The sequence below is a fragment of the Hesperophylax consimilis genome, chromosome 10 (assembly GCF_061612785.1).
Source record: "Hesperophylax consimilis isolate HC1 chromosome 10, BYU_Hcon_1.0, whole genome shotgun sequence".
NCBI classification, from domain to species: Eukaryota; Metazoa; Arthropoda; class Insecta; order Trichoptera; family Limnephilidae; genus Hesperophylax; species Hesperophylax consimilis.
In genome coordinates this window covers 13,204,902-13,227,231 of record NC_142845.1, presented here as the reverse complement: position 1 = coordinate 13,227,231, position 22,330 = coordinate 13,204,902, and the positions used below count along the sequence as shown (strand labels likewise).

The window sequence follows — 22,330 nt, the reverse complement described above, 5'->3', positions numbered from 1 at the left end:
GTAAGCTGAAAATGTTGCTTGTGTTGTGATGGAGGACTTAGCCAGCCGAGGAGTTGAACACACTACGCCTGGGTGGGACCCAAACGCGATGTCAACTCGGCCACCGACCTATTATTATTATTTTTTCATTGTTTATTACAGGTACATAGATAAAATATCTGACTATCTAAGAATGTTTGTACTGAAGAATTTAAAACAATTAGAAGCCGAACCTGACTTTGATTCAATGGGATTTCTCTCACTTTTGTTCCAATTTACATTCCAGGTAATTTTTTTTTATTAAATATACCTTATTCCTAAATTCATGTGAATTTTATTATTTCTATCAGTTTGCATAAATAGTAAAACATTTTCAACAGAATGTTCGATTTAGTACTATTATTTATTTATTATTTTTATTTATTTATCAAGTACCTTATTTTTATATTGTAGTAGATTAAAAATTATGTAGGTATCTATAAAAGTTTTCCCTTCATATTTGATTATGTCCCATTTTTATCATAGGCCTATTTGAAGTCGCAGAGTGAGGGGGAAGATGTATGAAAAATGCTAAAACCTACATAATTTTTTTATTGACATATCATTAAATACCCCAAAAAATCATACACCGTTGTAATATCATTAACTATTCAAAAATTAAAAAGTTCATTGTATACCTTGCATACAAATCATTTCAAAAGTTTGTCATACAAGATGGCTGACAGGCATTTTCCCCTCACCCTAGATTTGGCTTAAATGCTCCTCATACAAAATCTCACGAATGCTCTGATTTTTATAGTGTACAAAACAAAAGCAAAGAATTTGGTTTTCAAAGATGGATTATTAAAAAAAAAAAACAGTTTTGGCGGGAAGATAATTTTTAAAGTACCTAATTTATGGATTATCAAAAATGTTATTGACATATATAAATAATAATTTACTGTCTATTTTTTAGGTGCCAAGATGTTCAAGTTTTACACTGTGTTTAGATATTTGGTCACAATTCATTGACAATTTGAAGAAAATGGATTCATTAAAGTAAGCTGCAATTATTGTTAACTATTTCTAATTTTGAAACAACCAGATTTACTTCTTCATAATATTAACAAAAAAATCAATGCTGTGTTTTTGATTTCAGATATTCAGATGCGCTTATGGGACTAGTCAACGGAATATTAAAAAAGATCCAGTTTCAACATAACAATGCGGAATTAAGTCTTTTGGATAATGAGACTGTCAATGATGATGTAAATTGCATTAATTTATAATTAACTTCATTTTACGTAACATTATTGTATTACAATTATTTTACGTCGACTTTATGATTACATATATTTAACTATTATATTGATATAAGGTGTATTTGCGGCACGTTCTAGAGTGGAAGATACTCTCAGTATCGCCCTGATATAAGACCACCATTCAGAATTGAAACATTGCTTGAAATGGCTTTAGTTGTGTTTGGTGACCAGATCTGAATAGCCAGGTACTTACCCACCTTCCTGTTTTGTATCTCCTTCCTCTCCCCCACTACCTTCAGTCTCACAACATACCCCAATTGGGGATGCCATAGTCTCACTGGCTCCAAACGGTTGGGAGCAGTTGAAACTCTTGTGCGGTATTCACATGAAAAATTGTCCAACTCTTTTTATCTATTTTTAGGGTGAAACTGAATGGCAAACGTTTCTTCACCATTGCATTGAGTGCATAGCCAAAGCTGCGGAAACCAACCCACTTCAAGTGTTCAACCTTGTTGTAAGTCAAAATGAATACATCCTTAATACAAAGCAACTCACTTCAAGTGTTCAACCTTGTTGTAAGTCAAAATGAATACATCCTTAATACAAACCAACTCACTTCAAGTGTTCAACCTTGTTGTAAGTCAAAATGAATACATCCTTAGTACAAACCAACTCACTTCAAGCGTTCAACCTTGTTGTAAGTCAAAATGAATACATCCTTAATACAATATTTTATCTATGTATATAGGTAAAGCAGAAAATCTTTGTCTGAAGCAGCAAAAACTCTGAAACTTTGTAATTTCCATTTATCTTGCAAAAAATATTATAGGCGCCAATTTTTGTAATGAAATTCGGTTGAAGACGTGTAGTAACAGCTAGTATGTACGTAATTGGTAAAAACAAAATTGTTAAGTCTTTGATGTAATATGTGTGTACTTTTTTTATTTTTTTAGTTAGAAGTCTGGCAAGAATCGGTTTCGGCGTATGCGATGGGTTCTGTGAGCCTTTATCAGCTGAAGGACTTGGCAGCCCTTACACAACTGTTGGGAAGACTAATGCCAACATTATTCCATGGTAAGCCTGTTATAATTCCAACTTATTGCCACGACCGTGTGACTGCCGTCTAGAGTGAAAGAAAAGGCATGAGTGGAAAGGATTAGAAAAGAATGTGAACATTATTTGTCCAATGTCTCTTCTTCGTCACCTGTTACTACAGTCAAACTCACTTAATAAGTTCCCCCTTAAGAAGTTTTCCCGCTTAAGAAGTTTTGTTTTTTGGTCCCTTGAAAATTCCATAAAAAAAAAACTACAAAATACACATTTTTTCCCAGATAAGAAGTTTTGCAGCTAGAACTGCTTCCCAATTAAGAAGTTTTTAAAGTTCGGCGGTAAATCTACCACAAACTGAAAATAATAGTGAAATATACCTGACATTGTCCCTTTTTGCCCAAAGTTATAAAATGTATCACTTTATTATTATTTTCTGCACGAGGTTTTACGAGCTCGGCAGTAAAACTATAATAAACCAAAACTAGCATCAAAAGTCAAAACACCTAGGTACCTGAAATTAACCTTTTTTCAAGAGTCATAAAATGTAAGGACGGGTTGTTTCAGAGAATTTCAACAATTCTTCAAATTTCAAAGTTGATTTTCAAGTTTGTTATTATTTCATTTATATCAAGTGACTGGCCTATAATAATATAGTAGTAGAACTTGAATAGTATATTCATAGAACGCGAAAATGAATGTTGAAATTTGATGAATTATTCAAATTCTACAAAACAACCCATCCTCAAACTTTGCTGAAGCAATTTATGTGAGACTTAAGTTAAAAAAACCCTCTTTCTACCACAAGGCAACTGCTAAATGCATCACAATGATAAAAATGACTACAATATGGGGTAGGTACTTGAAATTAGACCTAAAACAATAAAAAAAGAATAACTCGATAATGTTTCATAATATTATTCTATTTGAATAACTGTTTATACCATCAGATGTGTAAAAAAATATATGTTCATATACAGTCTCTCAGTAATTCACTGCTCCATTATCCGACAACTACTATAATCCACCGTTATTTTTACTATTTAATAGCTAAAAATCAAGCTCTATAATTCACCTTTATTCGTATATCAATTTCAGTAGTCTGCCGCGTGCCTAGACTTGAGTACCAAGCTTTGTACAAAATGGAGTCTTCTTAATTTAATCAAAAATGGAAATTTTATGAACAATCGATAGCTGTGTTTGTCTGTTTTAATTTTTAGCATATTTTGTATGTATGCACTATAATCTTTTGCTTTCACTTTCACTTGCCCGGTTTTTGGTGTGGCGGTTTAGTTGTAGAGTACTGTATGTATATATTATATGGTGTGTATTGTTTTTAGAGTGTGACGAGGCGATGGGTAAGCAGTGCCTTTCCCAAGCAGACAGGTTCCTGGAAAGTCTTCTAGTCGTCCTGCAAAGAGTTTCCGCCACAGACCATCGTTTGTTGCAAATGCAACCACAACCCATGGTCGATGCATTTGTGCGAGTGTAAGTTAACCCTATTAAATCGGTTCATATTCTACGGGACTCAGGCCATCTCCATTGGGCCCAGTTTTTTTTTCATTTCACATCTTACCTTTAACAGTAACCGGTCCCATTGATAAAGTTCACCAGGGTGTCATTGTTATTTTGCTGTCTCCTAGTTCCACAATATGTCTTCTCAGATTAATCTTCTAATAAATGTAATGAAGTTTAAAATAACATGTGTAAAATTATGCAATATGCCGAGCTTTATTACTATAATGTCCTTAGCATGCAAAGTTGTATCTTCTCCAAGCTTAAATCAGATAAAAGTGTTTTTATCTGTAGTAACACTTGCCAGATAATTAAAGGTTTCTGTATCTGTTTGTAAATAATTTAATAGAGCCTATGAAGTCATACATATTTGTACAGTGCCCTTAAATTGGCGTCATTCAAGTTATCCAACTATTATTATCTTAGCCGTGTTCCCATGGACAGTTCCGACCGAACATTGGCACCATGTGTGAATTGAAGTCTCTTCATCCTCTGCACATTTCCTGTAACTATTGGTGTTATCCATTCCCAACTGGTTCATGTGTCTCCTGAGGTGGCAGAATCCTGTTAGTAGTCCAACCAGTTACCTCAGTGTGTTTCTGTTCTTATTGATTAGTTGATATCATCATAATAAGAGTTTTTAACAATTGCCATCTAGTTAGTTTTCCTAATTATGAACATCGAGATTCAAAAATTCCCATCTTTAAAAAATATTCTTGTGAAATCCTTCTGTGCGGGCATCCTCACCCATGAAAACGCGTCCAGTATGACTAACAAACTAATCCTCTAGGAGGATCAGCCCCCTGCAGCCATGTCCGCCATTTAGCGTTTAATATTTTCTCATAGCAAAAATGTGAATTTCTAATGTCAAAAATCTATCATAATTTACCATTTTGAAAAAGCAGGATGCTCCTCGACTGTGACAGGCTGCTCCTTGTGTGTAATCGACTCGTTACTTTGTATGCCAATTAGCCAAAGTTTATAATACTTTAACTGCTTTTATATTTCCTTTTAGTCATGCCGATGTATTGGCGTGTGTGGGTGGTGTGATCCCCTACGTCTCTCAGGGCTCCTTTCAGCCTGGGGCGCTCCTGAGGGCTGCATCCCCCCTGCTGCTGACCCTGTCCCCACCGGTAAATATTTATGTTTATTTATGTTTAGTTTTTGACCGGTCAGTGGTTGAGTGGGCATAGCGCTTGGGTCTCACCCGAGCGTCGCGTGTTCGATTCCTCGGCTGGCTAAGTCCTCCATCACAACACAAGCAACATTTTCGGCTTTCTGTGATGGTAGTAGGAGATTTTCAAACATTTTTGGGTTATTCGTAACCCGGGAATGTTTGTCTTTCTTTTTAAAAAAAAAAAAAAAAAAAAATTAATATGTGGGGTTCACTTAACTAGACACGATGGACAAGTCGCCATCTTGGAATGTTCCCCAACTTGACTCGTCAAGTTGATGTCGAGGAGACGGCCAGTCGGCTGTCGCCAGCCCAGCGAATTCCACAAATTAGAATATCAGGGCCATTGCTTCTAAAACTTTGTAAAATGTTGTCATAAGTGTGACAGTATGACGCCTGTATTGGATGTACTTTATTAACTAACTAACCAACCAACATGACGTTGCCCCAGGGTAAGCAGATAGATCCTTACATTGTCTCATACTCTTCTGCTATTCTGAGTCTGCCACAAGTATTTGATTTACTCAATTCTGCCATGTCTTCCTCGGGCATCCCCGACTTCTTCCACCATTCACTTTCGCATCATGTATTCTCCTTACACTCCTTTATTCATTCACTCGCTCTACATGCCTAAACCATATAAGCGTCCATTTCTTATATTTGTCTATTACACTAAAATCAGCCCTGAATTCTTTCCGGATCTACATATTTTTACTTGTGCGCTATACCCCCGGACACCCTGTACAGCATTCATTTTTATCTTTCCGCTACCAGTTCCATGCCCCACTGCCATACATCAGAATTGGTATTAGCGCTCCATTGTAGACTGCTAGCTTAGCTTTTTTCGACAATTTTCATTAATGTGTTTGCATAAATAAGTCTACTTTTTATTAGTTGTTGAGAATTCAATCCGATGTATAAGAATTAATTTTTTTTTGATGCTTTTTTCAGATTGCCCCAGTGCTAAGTCACGCTGCTGCCCACCTGCTCCTCAGTGTGGCTGTATCTCTGAGGGCGTCAGATCCTCTGCAACATCTTAATGACCTCGTCTCCCGCCCTCTCACACATCTTGAGGCCAAGGTTTTTACAGAATTCTTTATAAAACAGTACATTCCTTAGTATGTACAAAGCTTTTACCTTAATTCATTTATTTTACTTTATGATAAGTTTGAAGATGCCACTTTTTCAACTACATATGTGCATAATGTTTGTATGTCAGGAACGCGGTGGAAAGTTTAATGGATATCCCTGAACTGTACTGAAACATAAACTGTCTGATGATTTTATTTGTGCCACCAACCAACCAACGCCTCTGGCATAGGTCACCCCAAGTAATTGGCTACATTTGGTGACCTAGCAGAGGTGCCTGGGTTTATGGGATGAGGTTTTTTCAGGTGTTGGCGGCGGATGCATCCGCCCACCAACTGCATGGCGGGCCAGATTAGGAGAGGCCGTTTGAGGGAAACCGTTTCACCTCTCCAGTCGAACTCTCTAAACCTATTGCCTTGGAGGGATGGATTCATATGTCTGTTACTCCTGGACACACTGATTTCCAGATTCCTACCCATCCCTCATAGCTTTTTCCTTCCCAGAACCTCCTCTTCATAATTTTCTTTAAAGACCCTCCACACAGCTTCCCCTAAGATAGAGGCCCTAAGCGAAATTATTTTCCTCAGGCCCTCCTTTGTCGAACTAACGTAAAAAAAAATACACCTGATGCACATAATTTATTATAGTTATAACTCTTAAAAGGTTTTCCGGGACCGTAAACAGAAATTTCATATTAGGGAAAACATTATATGTAATATGTTGGATAGATTGTATTTTTATTGAATTTCAGTTTTCAAGGCACTGATAATATAGGCAGCACTTGATTTTTAACTCGCTTTACAAATTACCTAATTATGTATTATTATTATTCACCTTTCCCTCTTTTCCTTCTCCAGACTGCTGCTGTAATCCGCCAAGCCCTATGCGTCATGGTGCTGCAGTGCCCCGGCGACGGCATCCAGACGCCTGAGCGCATCCGCCAGTGCTCCGCGCTGGTAGAGGCGTGGTGCGCCCCCCTGATGAGCTTGTCGGGCGGGGGTCCCCTGCCGCAGGTGGGCCAGGCCTGCGCCCAGAGCCTACCACAACTGGGGCAGCTGCTGGACTACTTTGCCGACCATAATACGCAGACAAAAAAGATGCTTGCCACTTCGGTTGAGGTATTGATTTAAAAATTGCATACATCCTCATTGCAAAAGTTGAACTGATCTACACTAGAAAAAACACAGATGAATAACCCTACAATATTTGACATCATCCTACTACCATCATTATGAGCAGAAGACGTTGTTTGTACACTGATGGAGGACTTTAACTTAGAACATGTTTTGAACTGTTCAGATCGTCATCAAAAAGTCAGTTTTATCAAAACTGCATAGCATTTGATTGATTTTTCGGTACGGTATGGTCTCTATAATCTGAATAATTAAAAACCGAGTCTGTTCGTTTTAACGAATTTTTGGATTACTGGAATCTTTAACCCCTAGAGACCAAAGCCCTGCATTTGCAGTGTTGAAGAATCGTGACTGAGGCCCGGTATATCAGATGCTTTTAAGCTAGGCTTGATTGGAATGTTGAGCTTAGTATGGCTAGGCACATAAATCCGTGTATAGGTCGTAAGCAAAGTATTACACGTTTTGTCTTTGATTTTAATATAGGAATGTGTTTCTTGTTTCTTTGCAAAACCAAACTAATGTCATCGCGATGTTTCGAAATGTTAATGACCGCAGTTTGTTTTTACATGGGTTTAATTTACGAATTGATTTTTGATAAAGTTCCCGACTTTAATCAGTATCGGTGAGATATGCAAGGCGCCAATTGTATTTGTTTTGCTAGAGTCAGTGCACTATTCATGAAATTATGACAAATTAACCGCTGAAAACTATTTTTTTTCTTCAATGGTTAACTTTTGTGTTTTCCACCCACCCGGTGGTTCGGATTACTGTAGATTAGGATCACAGAGACTATACTGTACTTTTGGCTGCCCGTTGATGGATTCACATCCTCCTATTAATTCATCCCAATAGAGCCATGTTAGGAAGGGCCGCTAACAATATTGACATAGTATAGCAGATTTCTGTATCTGAAGCTTCTACCTATTGCCAAACATAGTGGGACATGGTTATATTGAACCGTAGAGTTCTATTTAAAGTGATTATTCGTAAATAGAAGACGAGCATGCAATTTTTTTTCCCTATTTTAAAGTTGTAAAACTATAATTATGACAAAAAACACACAATCTATAGCATGTTTTGCTAAACCGCTAAACAATACTTACAAAAGAGGAGATCTTTTCCAAATCATTTCTCTAAAGTAGCCGAGAGTGGGCCGCCATTCACAAGCCATGAGGTAACAAAGTGTGTAAGAATAAAAAGAAAGGGGAAAACGATTCCAAAATAATACTTATTCCTACAACTTTAGGTAACATGAGAACTCTTTATATCATTAGTTTAATATCTCAGGGGTGTGCATCATCCGAAGGATTGAAATGCAACGGTGGAATTTAAGATTACATTGAGAAGTTGACAATAAGGTGGTGACATTTAAATTAACTGACCTGATTATCGTAAAGGGCGCCAAGCAGTGCAATCAGCATTGCTAAATTTATTAAGTAGAGAGATGGATGACCAAGGTAGAATATCTAACTACGGCGTCATGGTAGCTCGTAAAAATATGTCGACCTGCGTGGTGGCTCGAGTCCTCCTGAAGTCACAACCTCCCAAAACCGCAGCCTGTTGAATACTGAAGATGGCCGCATTGTCCGCAAGCCCGTCTCCTGTTGTCCCGAGGTTGCCATACGGCAAAACAGACGTAAATCAGTGAGAGGAACTGACCGGTCTTATAGCTCTGTAGCGGGGCTAGATAGAACTGCTACAAATCTTTCTTATTTATTCTGCAAATTGTCCTGTCCCATGCAAGATTTTTTTAAATTGGCAGCACTTTATTCAAAATAAATCACCAATCCTCAAAAAAACAGTCATTTTCGGATTTAGTTGCTAAATTAACGTTTCTTCAGATGACATTTGCGATTTCATTGACCTGGTCTGCTTTGAATTGCTTCGAAATTCGGCCAATTTGATTATGCGTTCCTTATTTGCTTTGGATATTTCGATTTAAAAAATTCCTCTGATAGAGCTGCCAATGGGTATTACTGTTTTTTTACATTTTCATTGCGCGATCGATCGATATTTGTCAAATCAACCAGATTGTTAACAAAATTCTCGATCTCCGTTTTAATACGATATTTATTTATTTATTTTATATTATAGAAACAAACAGTACATGATTTACAGATATGAAACAATATACAGGAATAAGATACTTCATGTTGTGTACCTATGATATGTTTCCTTGTAATGTCTGCTAAGTGGTATGTTTATTCCTTAATTACCAGGTGACTTGTGAAGTATATAGGTGTGTGTGTGACGTGTGTAATGTATGTGTGAGTGTTTGTGTGAGGGTGAGTTTGTATGCACCTTTATTCGAGGACCTTCACAGGCCTTTAGACCCAGAATCCGAGGACTCACACGAATCCGAGGACGTCCTCGGATTCAAAATGCGAAAAACTGAATATGTACCTATAATCTATGCGTTCTGATTGGTCAACTGTCGAAATTTTGGGCCGATCGGAGAGAGTCCTCATTTTCGTGGCGAAAAATATCAGGTTTAATTTGGCTAGTGTTTCATTAGTACGGATGTGTGACCACCAGGGCGGCGCCGCTAATGCTGGAAATCACACACAGACCCTATACCGAGGACTCTCTCAAAGTCCTCGGTTTCGTGTTAAAAGGTGCCGATTGCCGGAATGTGAACACCAGGAGGCGCTGCAAGCTCGAGTGTCAAGAAATCTCACCTACGCCCTAAACCGAGGACCCGTCGTTCGAAATTCCTACGTGCATGTGTATATAATAAGTATTGCACTATTAAGATTGTGCCGACAAGGAATTCAGTTTTTGACTGTTGAAACAAAATTCAATATTGCGTTTAGTTCGTATTGTGAACTATGTTCTGTAATACTGTTTAATTCGATGTACGGTATTGTAATATTTAATAAGTAATTAGGACACCTGATCAAGTATTTGATTAATCCGCGTCATATATTCTTCTTTCACTCCATTCTTCGTTAATCCGCTCTATGACCCTATTACCTACACCTCACAAAAACGCCTCTGTCTGAATTAAGGACAAGGGAAGAATATCGCCACCTGGATGGGTGATGTTATCAAGCGGGTTAAGGAGGAGCTGTAGGAAGGGTTTTATTAATGCGGATCTTGAAGAGTCGGAAAAAATTACCAAACGCAGAGTAACATTATCATCAAATAAAACATACAAAATCGTTAAAAAAAAATTATGGTTTTTTAGGTAGTCTGACAAAAAAATTAAGACAACAAAGTCATTTATAATTAAAATTATTGAACCAATATAATAATGATTTAAAACAAATATATGCCAAGAATATTCTTATACATCATTTTAAACACAGAAAATCTCCCAATGAAACTCGGATACATGACACAAGAGCCTCAAAAAGGTTTTTTTTATTAGTAAAAAAAGATACACGAATTACGTAATATAACAATTACATAATATAATTACACAATATAGTACAGTTATTAATTACATAATATTAGTATTTGATGTATCCCCATAAATAAGCAGGGCTTGTGTGTATGGGGGTGTTGTTATATTGGTTTATAATTGGTACGATTCAGTTCAACTGTTCGGAATACTTTTTAAGGTGGCTTTTGAATTCGTTTATATTTTGCATTCATGTTTCTCATTTTTTCTGGTAATGAGTTAAAAAATTTAACTCCGAGATATTCATGGTTGAACTGTCCTATTGTTTTTTTTACATTTAGGAGTAGGAAGTATTGACGTTTGTCTAAGATTTCTGTTATTTTTAAAGGGTGCAATTTTATTTTGAATATAGTTTTTATAAATTTGTAATGATGCATGGTAGAAGTATAATGCACTTAATTTTCTGACCTTAAATTGTTTGAATAAAAGTTCGGACGAATATGAATGGGTTTTTTTTAATATGGTTTTTATTATTAGTTTTTGTAATATGTAAATTGTTTGAGTTTGATTTTTATATGTACCGCCCCAGCCTATAATGCCGTATTGTATAATTGATTGCCAGAAAGCAAAGTATGTGGTTCTAAGTAATTTTTCGTTTAAAATATCTCTTAAACATCTAAATATATATGTTAGTTTCCTTATTCTGTTGTTCAGAATATTTATATGTGGGGACCATTTTAAACGCTGGTCTATTGTTATGCCTAGGTACTTAATATCGGTCTTGCTTTCTATGTTTGTGCATAACATATTGCATTTGTGGTTTTCTGTATTTTTCACAGAGTGAATAATTATGTTTATTTCTTTAGGTGTTTCTTGTTTTTTAATGAAAAATGGTTAGTAATAAGTTTTTTTAGAATTTAAAGTCAACAGGTTTTCATCAAACCATAATTTTAGTTCATTGATATCTGTATTTGCCATGTTATTTAATTCTGACCAGGTGTTTGCTTTTAGTAGTAGGACTGTATCGTCAGCGTAAGAGACAATGTCTCCATATTTGGAAATATTGAATATATCATTGACATATATAATAAATAACAATGGTCCCAAAACCGTGCCTTGGGGTATTGAAAAGTCGCTTTATTTTGAATCGCTGACTTGATTGAGTAATTTTACTTGTTGAGGTCTTTTATGTAAATAACTAGTTATCCATGCTAAGACTTTTCCACTAATCCCTACTGATTTTAATTTACTTATTAATTTTTTATGTGATATGCTGTCCTAGTTTTGTGATATGCAGGGCTCGAGTCCTAAAGGTGCCAATATCTTTTTCTGATTTTTCTGTTTCCAGATTTTCGATTGAGTTTCGCTTACATTGTCTTCATTTAATTAAATGTTACAATTTGAGGTTTTACTCATAAAGTTAAAATAAAAATTATAATTCTTTCCTTCCAGGCATGATTCTTTACATTTTATTTCTTGGCGTTCTTTTGTATGATGTTGTGCACATAAAATTTAATGTTTTTCCATGTTCTCTGTCTTAAATCTGGTTCATTGGTCAAACATTCTTCGCACTCTTTTTTGTTTGGATTTTTTTTTCTTATCCAGAAGACAGCCATTTGCCTTGATATGGCATCCTTCTCAGCAGAAGTCCACATTTTCCTTGCTGTTATTTTCTTTCTCCTTGTGACATGTGCATTTATTGTTGGAATCTCATCCGTACCTACTCCGTGGTCATCTGAATCCCAATCTTCATTTTCCACGTTTGTACCATTAGGAATCGGAGGAATGGATACCAAAGACGGTAATATTGTCGCGGACACGGATTTTTCTTGAAGGTCAATAGTATCTAGATTTCTGCCTTTATTTTCGGCCAACTTTCCGCCATCCATGGCCAGCAAGAGTTTACTCACCTTGCTCAATTGTATGGTACTTTCAGGAAGACGGTAAAACTCTCTATGAACCCGAATGTCATGGCCCATGTATGTTGCCAGTTGGTCCATTTCGTTATTTTTGAGGTTCAATAGCTGAGATGCAGTTGCCACTTGCTTCCGTAATTTTGTGGATGTCAGAGCTTTGGGATCTTTAGCACCACATTTCAAAGCGAATTGTCGTAATGATGTGTCTGATTTCAAGAACATAAGCGAATTTATTTTAGCAAATAGGTATACGTTTCTGTCTAAAATTCCCACAGACGACCTCTTTTCAATAAAATATTTAGCAATACGATGAGGCGTATACTTTTAGACGTTAGGACGAGCGAACGTTAGGACGAGCCGCGACGCTTCCAAGATACGTGTAAGAAATTCGTTCCACACTATTTCGAGGACCCAAGACCTCCAAAAACTATTGACCACTAAATCGAGGACCTTCCGAGATCCGTGTACTTTACGTATGTGTAATCCTGAATACGTGGACAGGCCTCGGATATGGGAAGTCCTCAGTTACCGGCTGTGTATTCCGGTTTTTTGAGGACCGTTTTCTAGGTGCTTACCGGGTGTATGATGAAACCGAATAGACAGCAACGATCACGATTAACTTGAGTATACGTATAAGTGTAGAATACATGTCTACTTTATATAATATAACAGGACCTCGAATTCGGGTAGCCAGTTGAAGTCCTCGAAATCGGGATTGGACAAACAAGGGTGTGTGTGTGTGTGTGTATGTATGCGCATTGAATTCTTTAAATTATTGACATGATGCCACGTTTGAATTTGGGCAGTGAATCCGAAAAAATGTCAATGTTAGAGTTAAGACAATTATTTAGAGTATGAAGAGCTCGGTTAATTGTCGAATTAGATGCTGCATTTGTTTTATAATTTAGCATGTGAAATAGCACTGTATGTCGTGTACGTCTCAAAGGTATGTTAAAGTTAATAAGGGACAGAAGTTCAGTACAGTCAATCTCATTGTTTAAAATTCTGTGTATAAATATTGAGTCAGCTACTGCTTGTCTTCGCTGCAAAGTTTCAAATGTACACTCAAAATTATTGTTGAATCTGTGGGTAATATATTTTATAAATTTGTTTTGGATTCGTTCTATACTATCTATGTAAAGTTTATATTGCGGATTCCAAATAGGCGATGCATATTCCAGTTTACTTCTGACTAATGCGAAATATAACATTACAGTTGTACGTGGATTACTGAATATTTAACTTACACGTAGCACGAAACCAAGCATTTTATATGACCTATTAACAATTGAGTCAATGTGCTTATTAAATATAAGTTTGCTATCAAGGTTAACGCCGAGGTCTTTACATTCCATTTTAGAGATGACAGGTTCATTGTTGAGTGAATATGAGTACTTAATTACGAGTTTATTTCTGGTGAATGTCATAGTGTGACATTTAGAAACGTTTATATCTAGACAGTTAACTTTACAATACTTGCAAAGCCTATCTAGGTCACTCTGTAAAGCTTCGCAGTCAGAAAGAGAACGAATAACTTTGAATATTTTCATGTCATCGGCATAAAGTTTATATTTGGAATTTTGAAAACATGATCCAATGTCATTTATATAAATGTTGAACATTAGCGGACCTAGGTGGGACCCTTGGGGGACACCAGATTTTACCTCGATAGATTTTGAGAAGACACCGTTGATTAAGATTACTTGATTACGGTTACTAATGTAAGATTTGATCCATATAAATAGGTCACCGTCAGAGATGTGCTTTATTTCAAATAAATCCATTTCAAATGGAAATGCAAAATGCAAAATGGGTATTTTCCATTTTGCATTTTAAATGCTTTTCTATAAACCATTTTGCATTTTGCATTTTAAATGCTTTTCTCAATGCATTTTCCATTTTAAATGCTTTTTTGCAACATTCTTCCTACTATCTCCACTCATCTGTTTTTCATAAGCCCCAAATATCAGTCGGTCCTCAACCTCGCTATGAGAGATAATTTACATTTGTCAAGTTGCTCCCTGGTAGGAACCCTGATACCATTACAAAAAATACTGATTCAAATACTGAACATGGGGCCATGAAGCTGTAATATTAAATGTTGGATAGCAGTTACTATGTTTTTACGCTGGCAACATTAGTCCCGCGCAAATTTTTTGTGGTTTCATAATCTGTAGTCGTGGTGTTTTTGGATTTACCATCACGTAATATGTTTGTTCTACATTGATGTCCATTAAATGACAAAGTTGTTTAAAAATTCTATAATTATTCTAATTGTTTGACCTGAGAAACCATTTTGCATTTTCAATGCATTTTGAAAATAGGTATTTTGCATTTTGCATTTGAAATGCTTTTCTAAAAACCATTTTGCATTTTGCATTTTCAAATGGAAAAGTTTTGACCCATTTCCATTTTGCATTTCAAATGGTTTTGGGTAACCATTTTGCACATCTCTGGTCACCGTGTATACCAAATAAGACAAGCTTTTTCAAAAGAATTGAGTGTATTACGCGATCGAAAGCCTTAGAGAAGTCTGTATACATAGTATCAACCTGCTCTTTGTCATCCATCTTGCTATGCAAGAAGTTAATGAAAAGGGCCAGGTTGGATGTCGTAGACCGACCTCTCGTGAATCCGTGCTGATTCTGTGAAATTATTGTGGAAATAGCCGAGTATAATTGATCAAAGACAATTTTTTCTAGAACTTTGCTTAAAATAGGAAGTTGGGAAATTGGACGGTAGTTTTTAACGTCATGCTTATCACCGGAGTAATAGATGGGTGTGATAACATTTGATTTCCACTTGAGGGGAAACGTTCCTGCTGTCAATGATTTTTTATAAATGGCGCTAACCGGAAGACAGATATACTTACTACAGTTGCGTATAAAAACTCCGGGTAGCCTATCAATTCCTTGTCCTTTTTTAATATCTATGTTTGAAAGGTATTTCAAGGTGATTTCTTCATTTATTTTAACTGAGGATATTAATGTGTTGTTCAGAGGATCTTCCTTATTATTAACATTGAGTGTTGGAAATTCATTTCTAAAGACCGTTGAGAAGTAATCAGCGAACAAGTCTGTAACTTCTTTGCTATCGTGTGCCGTTGTGGAATGATAGGTAATATGTTCTGGTATAGTGGGAGATTTTCTTTGCGTCTTAGCATAATTCCATATTTTTTTAACATTATTTTGTATATCTGATTCCAATCGAGCAATGTAGGCGTTATGTGTATGACTAGAAATTTTCTTTTGTCTTTTGCGAAGTATTGAGAAAGATAGGTAATCTAGAGGATTCTTGTACCGTTTCCAGACACGAAAAAACTTTAATTTTTCTTTAGTTATGTTAATTAAAGCCGCCGAATACCATGTTGGGAATTTGGTTGATTTGATTACTTTCTTTGGAACCAGATCATCTATCAGGGCATCAATAATACCATAAAAATAATGTACTGCAGCATCTACGTCCTGTGCATTAACGACAGAGGACCAATCACTATTTCTGAGAGCATCATTAACTACCTCGTAGTTAACTTTATTGAACATTTTGACTATCTGGGGTTTTAGGGTGGTAGCAGTGAGAGGAATATTTAGTTCAACTATAATAGATTTATGATGTGCATCTTCGATTACTAGTGGCGAGTCAGCCGCGGAGACAATGACTGCAGTGTTACAAAGCACGAGATCTAAAATTCATCCGTGAGTATTATAAATTTCGTTATACTGTGTTAAATTGCCTCCATGGTCGAGGTGTAACGCCCTCGACTAGTAATCCGAAGGTCATGGGTTCTGTCATGTTATTGCAGAATATATTAATTAAAAATAATATTTAGACACCTATATAATGTAGAACTTTAAGGTTTTCTGTGGCTCAGTCTCTGTGCAGAGAAACAATAGCGCGTGTTGCTTTTATGTCCAACAAATTGCGCTGTTTTTAAAAAAAAGCATGTTTTAACCTGTCACAGATGAAATCTGTAATGTATATATAAAATAAACACGCGCGTATTCGAATGCAACTTTGTGTTAAAATATCAAAGCAATCGGTGAAGACCTTTCCGAGATTTAACATGTTGAACAAATAATCATTTACTTTTTTATTTATATAGTTACTCACCTAATATTACGATAATACCGATTATTGTTTATTATTATTATTATTGCCGATTATTCGCCTTCCCTCTGTAGTTTTAAAACTATTGCTTTCATAGAAGACATCTGAATAACAAGTCTCTTTTGTATTCTATATATTTTTTTTTTTTTAAAAAAGAAAGACAAACATTCCCGGGTTACGAATAACCTGACAATATTTGAAAATCTCCTACTACCACCACAGTAAGCTGAAAATATTGCTTGTGTTGTGATGGAGGACTTAGCCAGCCGAGGAATTGAACACACTACGCCTGGGTGGGACCCAAACGCGATGTCAACTCGGCCACCGACCGGTCTTATATGTTTTCCATTGAAGAGAAAGAGACGAAAACAACATTGTTTATCTACATAATATGATTACGACCATATCAAAATTAATTTTTCCACTAGTCAGCTGCAGCTCGCAGGCAATCACTTCACTCGAAAAAGGTCTTTGCGAAATGAGATTATTTTAGTAAGGATGATTTTAGCATTTTCATTAAAACTTAACTTTTATATGTCATAGTTGTTACAAGTAGTTCCCCATCTGTTCGATAAAATACAACTACGGAAAGTATTGTTATATTTTTTTAACTAATTTTTTTAATTTCATTTTGGACAATTCTTTGATACTAGATATTATATTTCGTAAAAAAGTACAAATGATATCACACAACCACAATATCCACAAAAAGGTTTATTTCGTTATTCTCTGCGATGAAAAACAATAGTGTATTGAGAATATGTTTACACTAACCACCTTCAAACACTGTGGTTACGAATTTAACCCATTAAATAATGATTTCATTTTGCCACAGCTTTGCCGTGTACCAATTATAAGTAAGACGGAAATTGTTTATATTTATATAAATGATTTGTAATCTACGATAAGTTGGTTTCTACAGAAAAGCTAGTTATATTCATAGAAATGATTTTTTAAAAGAATCCTTAAGGATACGCTGACGCACAGGAGGTTAAAAGATAATGATTATTTTTTCTCTTTCCAGCGGCCCGTACAAGCAGCTCTCATGGCGTTCCAAAATTCCAATGGTGACGGGGAAATATCCACATTAGTCCTGGAGCTGTTCCTCTCCCTCCTGGGATCCTTGCACCAGCAACTCGGCAATGACTTTGTGCAGCAGTCCATCAGAATGTTCATGGATGTAGCCAGAAGGTAATAGACATAAAACATTATACTTTAATTGCCCACTTCAACGGGTATCCAACCTGCAAAATCTGTAGATAACGCTCTTTCCGTTCTGCCTATACATAATAGAAACAAAGCGAGTTATGGCAAGGAAGCATTCCAATCAATGAAAGTAATGCGTTTGGTTTGTAAGTAAAAACAAAAGCAGGGCACCGCTGTGTGTAGATGTGATTTGCAGTAATGTTGTTTCCTATTAATAATGACCATCATAACGTGTCCAATTTTTTTCCTCAGTTTAACCACTTAATGCTTTTGAACGACAACCCGAACACTGCTCGCGTCTTTTGACCTGTTTGCGTTATACAACGGACCTATGACGGCCGGCATAGTCCAGTGGTAACGCATTGGACTGCCATTCCGAAGGTCGCGGGTTCGAACCCGGCGTGCGCAAATAAATTTTATTTGATTAATTTTCACAATTAATTAATTAAAATAATATATAGTATATTTGCGGCACGTTCCAGAGTGGAAGATACTACCAGTATCGCCCTGGTGTAAGACCACCATTCAGAATTGAAAGGTTGCTCCAAATGGCTTTAGCCGTGTTTAGTGACTAGATCTGAATAGCCAGGTACTTCCCCACCGTCCTCTTTCCCTTCCCCACTTACCTTCAGCCTCACAACATCCCCCAATTGGGGATGCCATAGTCTCACTGGCTCCAGACGGGAGCAGTTGGGACTCTTGTGAGGTATTCACTATAAAAAAAAAAAAAAATACAAGATAAACAAACGAACTGCGCTCGCCAGATTTTTTTACTGTTTTTATTTTTTATTATATTTAGTCTTGTTTTATTCTTTTGAATATGGTTAAGTTTTTTTTACATTTTTTATTGCTTCTGTTTTGTTTTTTTTTGAACTGGTCAATTTTAAATTATGTTAACTCTTTATAACCTGATGTTTTTAGTTTCATTTTTGTTAAAAAAAAAATGAGTATTAAGTGGTTAATGAAATTTGTAGGTGTAAAGAAAACACTGATAATAGATTTTTCAATGTAATTAAACTTCATATATTGAATGTGATGCTTGACATTTGACCTTTTTAACAAGCTTCGAAAATCATAAATAGCCGTTTGTATCCGAATATTAGAATAAAAATTATTATGGACCACACAGAAAACCCTTTGACCCGTTAATTGGAAACCTACGGCCCACTTGTTTAAACCCGTCACATATAAAATTATAATCAACTCGGTCATCAACATCACTTAGGACGGGTTGTTTCGGAGAATCTGAACAATTCATCAAATTTCAATGTTCATTTTCAAGTTCTGTGAAAGATTTTTTCAAGTTCTGTTTTTATTTCAGTTTTGTCAAGAAACTAGCCTACAATGATATAAAAACAGAACTTGAAAAAATCTTTCACAGAACTTGAAAATGAACGTTGAAATTTGATGAATTGTTCAAATTCTCCGAAACAACCCGTCCTTAGTTTCCATTTCTCTCCCTTTCTTCACATTTAAGTGTTCTATGTTATATTATTTTTTTCTCAGACAAGAGCAAGGGGCTCTCCAGAGGCTACTCCAGGTGCTGCGGTTATGTGTGGAAGGAGGGGCCCTGCCCGGAGAGGCTGCCCTGACGGAGCTGCTCCAGCTGTGCATGACCCACGTGCTGCCGGTGGTTCATGGGGCTGACGCAGATCCCGACGTTACATATTCACTCTTCCAGCTGCTGGGGAGGTTGGTATATTTACATATTATAGACATGCTGACGACTTTGTGTAATACCACTCAAGATTTCCAATTGCCTGAAACACGCCTTTGTTTTGTTATTATCCACGTACGGTGAAGCTTCCAGCCCATGATGAAATAATAACATTACTTGAATAGAACTTTCACAGAACTTGAATTTTGATTTTGAAATTTGATCTACAATATAATGTATGTATATTTCATGTTCTATTTCAGCATTCTAATCAACCGCTGGCAATACTTCTACTCCTCCTGCGTCAGACTGGGCTGGTCTCCGGCCGTCGGAGCCTCGGAAGCGGGTCCCGACGACGGACTCCGGGTTCAGCACGCGCCGCAGTTCCACGCCCTGCTGCAGGCCATCGTCACCTCCTTCCTGACGGACCACATCGACGTGTTCCGCATGAATCTGCAGACCCTCGAGAAGCTGAACGGCAGGTGGAAGCTGTACCAGAAGGTAAAGGCTTACCACTATTATAACCCGCTCCTCTTTCTTATCACCTCCGTGGTCGAGGAGTAAGGCCCTCGACTAGCAATCCTAAGGTCACGAGTTCAAATCCCGGCATGTGCAAGTAAATTTTTTTAATGAATTTGTGTCATTTATACATTTTAAATAATATATACATAGTATGCTTACGGCATGTTCCAGAGTGGAAGATATTCTCAGTATCGTCCTGGGGTAAAACTACCATTCAGATTTGTAGCGTTGCTTGAAATGGCTTTAGTCATGTTTTGTGAACAGATGTGAATAGCCAAGTACTCCCCAACCTTCCTCTACCTCATCTCCTTAAAAAATGTTTACTGTGCAGATGGTGTTCAAGCGCGAGATGCTAACCCCGCTGCTGGGAGTGCTGCTGGGGGCGTTGGTGCGTGGCGGGGCAGCGCGCCTGCTGCAGGAGGAGGTGGCCTCCGTATGCTACTCGCTGGCGGCGGTGGACTTCCCCGCCTACTACTCGCACTTCCTGCCATCATTCCTCGCCACGCAGAACCTCTCGGAGGCCGATGTGCAGGAGCTGCTAAAGATACAACACAGCACCGTAAATAAATCTTTTACCTAATTTTGTCACTATTTGGAAACTACCCCAACTTAGCTGATGTGGAGGTGACAGTCAGTCGGCTGTCTTCTGGCTTCAAGCTGTGCATTATCTTCATAAGATTACCAGTACTGCGCTGGCAGAGAAAGGATGAAAGTAGACTGATTTCGGTAGGAATGAGATCCTCAAACTTAATCCCACCTTTCTCCTCTATGACTCTTGAAGTGATCAAGTGATCTTGATCATAATCCTCAATCATCTTGATGAGACTCTCCATTTCTCAGAGTACCTGAGACCCCTGATTCCCTCAACCCTCTGATCTGATCAAATGCTTTCCCAGCGTATAGAATAACATAGGTATTTTTGGATATCTCAATGTTTTGGGCTATGTGTTTTCTAATAATTAATTTTAATTTAATTTATTTTATTTGGTTTTTTACGCCCAGCTTTTACATGCATTTTAAAACAGAATATATCTAGTAAACTATCGAAAATTATTAAAAAAAAATTTAAGCTGATGAATATAAAATAATATTATTGGAAAACATGTAACAGTAACATAAAATATTAAGGAAACTAGAACAATACTACATATAAGACAAATAACTAAAACTACATTACCAACACTACTCTAATTTGTAAGATTCAACCAAATGCTGGTATAGATTACGCTTAGTTCTATAAATGGAGGCAATAAATATATTAATAGTACCCCCATATTTGTTGCCCAGATCATGCATCCTATTGGTCAGTGAGTGTGTCTGATAGTTGGTTGTGTATGTATTGCAGAAGAATGTTATATTTTGTCTTGTATTCCTAGTCGGCACATGGAATTTAATAGTGGCAATGATGGCAGGACTGTCAATTAATTTGTTAATGACTCTCTATAACACAATCAGGTCTGACATAATTATGTTTATAAATAAATAAATTATAAATTTTTCAAATTAATTAATTTGAAAAACATTATGAATCTTTCTCCATTTGATTTATGTTTTGAAGACAACAGTGATGTCTTATTGATATATAAAACATTATTTGTTGCGCGGTAACATAACCCCCACATTTCATATTAAAATTTATGTTTCAGGATTCGCCGTCTTTCACATATTCATTCATCGCAATGGTGGACGATATCCGCTGTTTGGTCGGAGAAACCTGAACATCACCTAGATCACCACATCGTCCTCAGTGTTCCCAGTGAAATAAAACAAACTAAAGTGTTTTAGACCGTATCATGACATAATACTGTACATATATTACATAATCGCACCGTGGGCTCGCAAGCTAAAGCAACGATAGTTTTAGCATTTATATTATTGTACTTATAGGAAAAAATGATTTTATATGTCGTGAATAGTTTTTTACGCACTCAGATAGAGTATAAAATATGTACGTTAATCTTTCAAAGCTTATACATAAAAACTACCAATAAAATGACAATGAGGATTTTTTTTTTTACAAATTGAAAAATCCACCAAAATTTTATATCTTATACAATATACATTACAGTGAAACTCTCTGAAACTCTCTGAACCTCTTGTTCCCCAGCGTATCCCTAAGGATACTATCAAAAAATTATTTCTCTGAATATAACTAGCTACAGTAGAACCCCGTTAATTCGAACCCCGATAATTCGTAAAAAACGCATAATTAGAAATCTTCGCCAAAAAATTTTTCGTACAAAATGATTTTTAAATTCGAAATTCATTTTTGTCCGCGCACGAAAATTTGTTCGTGTAATTCGAAAAAATTCGATTTTTGCAAAAATAAATCATAAAATTTTGTAAATCTGAATCTGAAAGACAGCCCTGGCGGGGTAACATGCCGAAAAATGTATTTTTT

The 22,330-nt window shown here is 36.4% G+C and overlaps 1 protein-coding gene across 1 annotated transcript in view; it reads left to right on the top strand.

Moving 5' to 3' along the window:
• The window catches only part of ebo (exportin ellipsoid body open), a 30,510-nt gene extending 8,500 nt beyond the window's left edge, over nucleotides 1-22,010 (top strand). The window contains exons 8-21 of the mRNA XM_089636084.1: nucleotides 142-265; nucleotides 935-1,017; nucleotides 1,118-1,226; nucleotides 1,642-1,734; nucleotides 2,174-2,294; nucleotides 3,608-3,755; nucleotides 4,798-4,915; nucleotides 5,908-6,036; nucleotides 6,903-7,163; nucleotides 17,569-17,735; nucleotides 19,257-19,442; nucleotides 19,671-19,908; nucleotides 20,261-20,488; nucleotides 21,576-22,010. Coding sequence (XP_089492210.1) covers nucleotides 142-265; nucleotides 935-1,017; nucleotides 1,118-1,226; nucleotides 1,642-1,734; nucleotides 2,174-2,294; nucleotides 3,608-3,755; nucleotides 4,798-4,915; nucleotides 5,908-6,036; nucleotides 6,903-7,163; nucleotides 17,569-17,735; nucleotides 19,257-19,442; nucleotides 19,671-19,908; nucleotides 20,261-20,488; nucleotides 21,576-21,647 — 2,077 coding nt within the window. The 3' untranslated portion in view covers nucleotides 21,648-22,010. The remainder of the gene's footprint in view (nucleotides 1-141; nucleotides 266-934; nucleotides 1,018-1,117; nucleotides 1,227-1,641; nucleotides 1,735-2,173; nucleotides 2,295-3,607; nucleotides 3,756-4,797; nucleotides 4,916-5,907; nucleotides 6,037-6,902; nucleotides 7,164-17,568; nucleotides 17,736-19,256; nucleotides 19,443-19,670; nucleotides 19,909-20,260; nucleotides 20,489-21,575) is intronic.
• The last annotated feature ends 320 nt before the right edge of the window (nucleotides 22,011-22,330 follow it).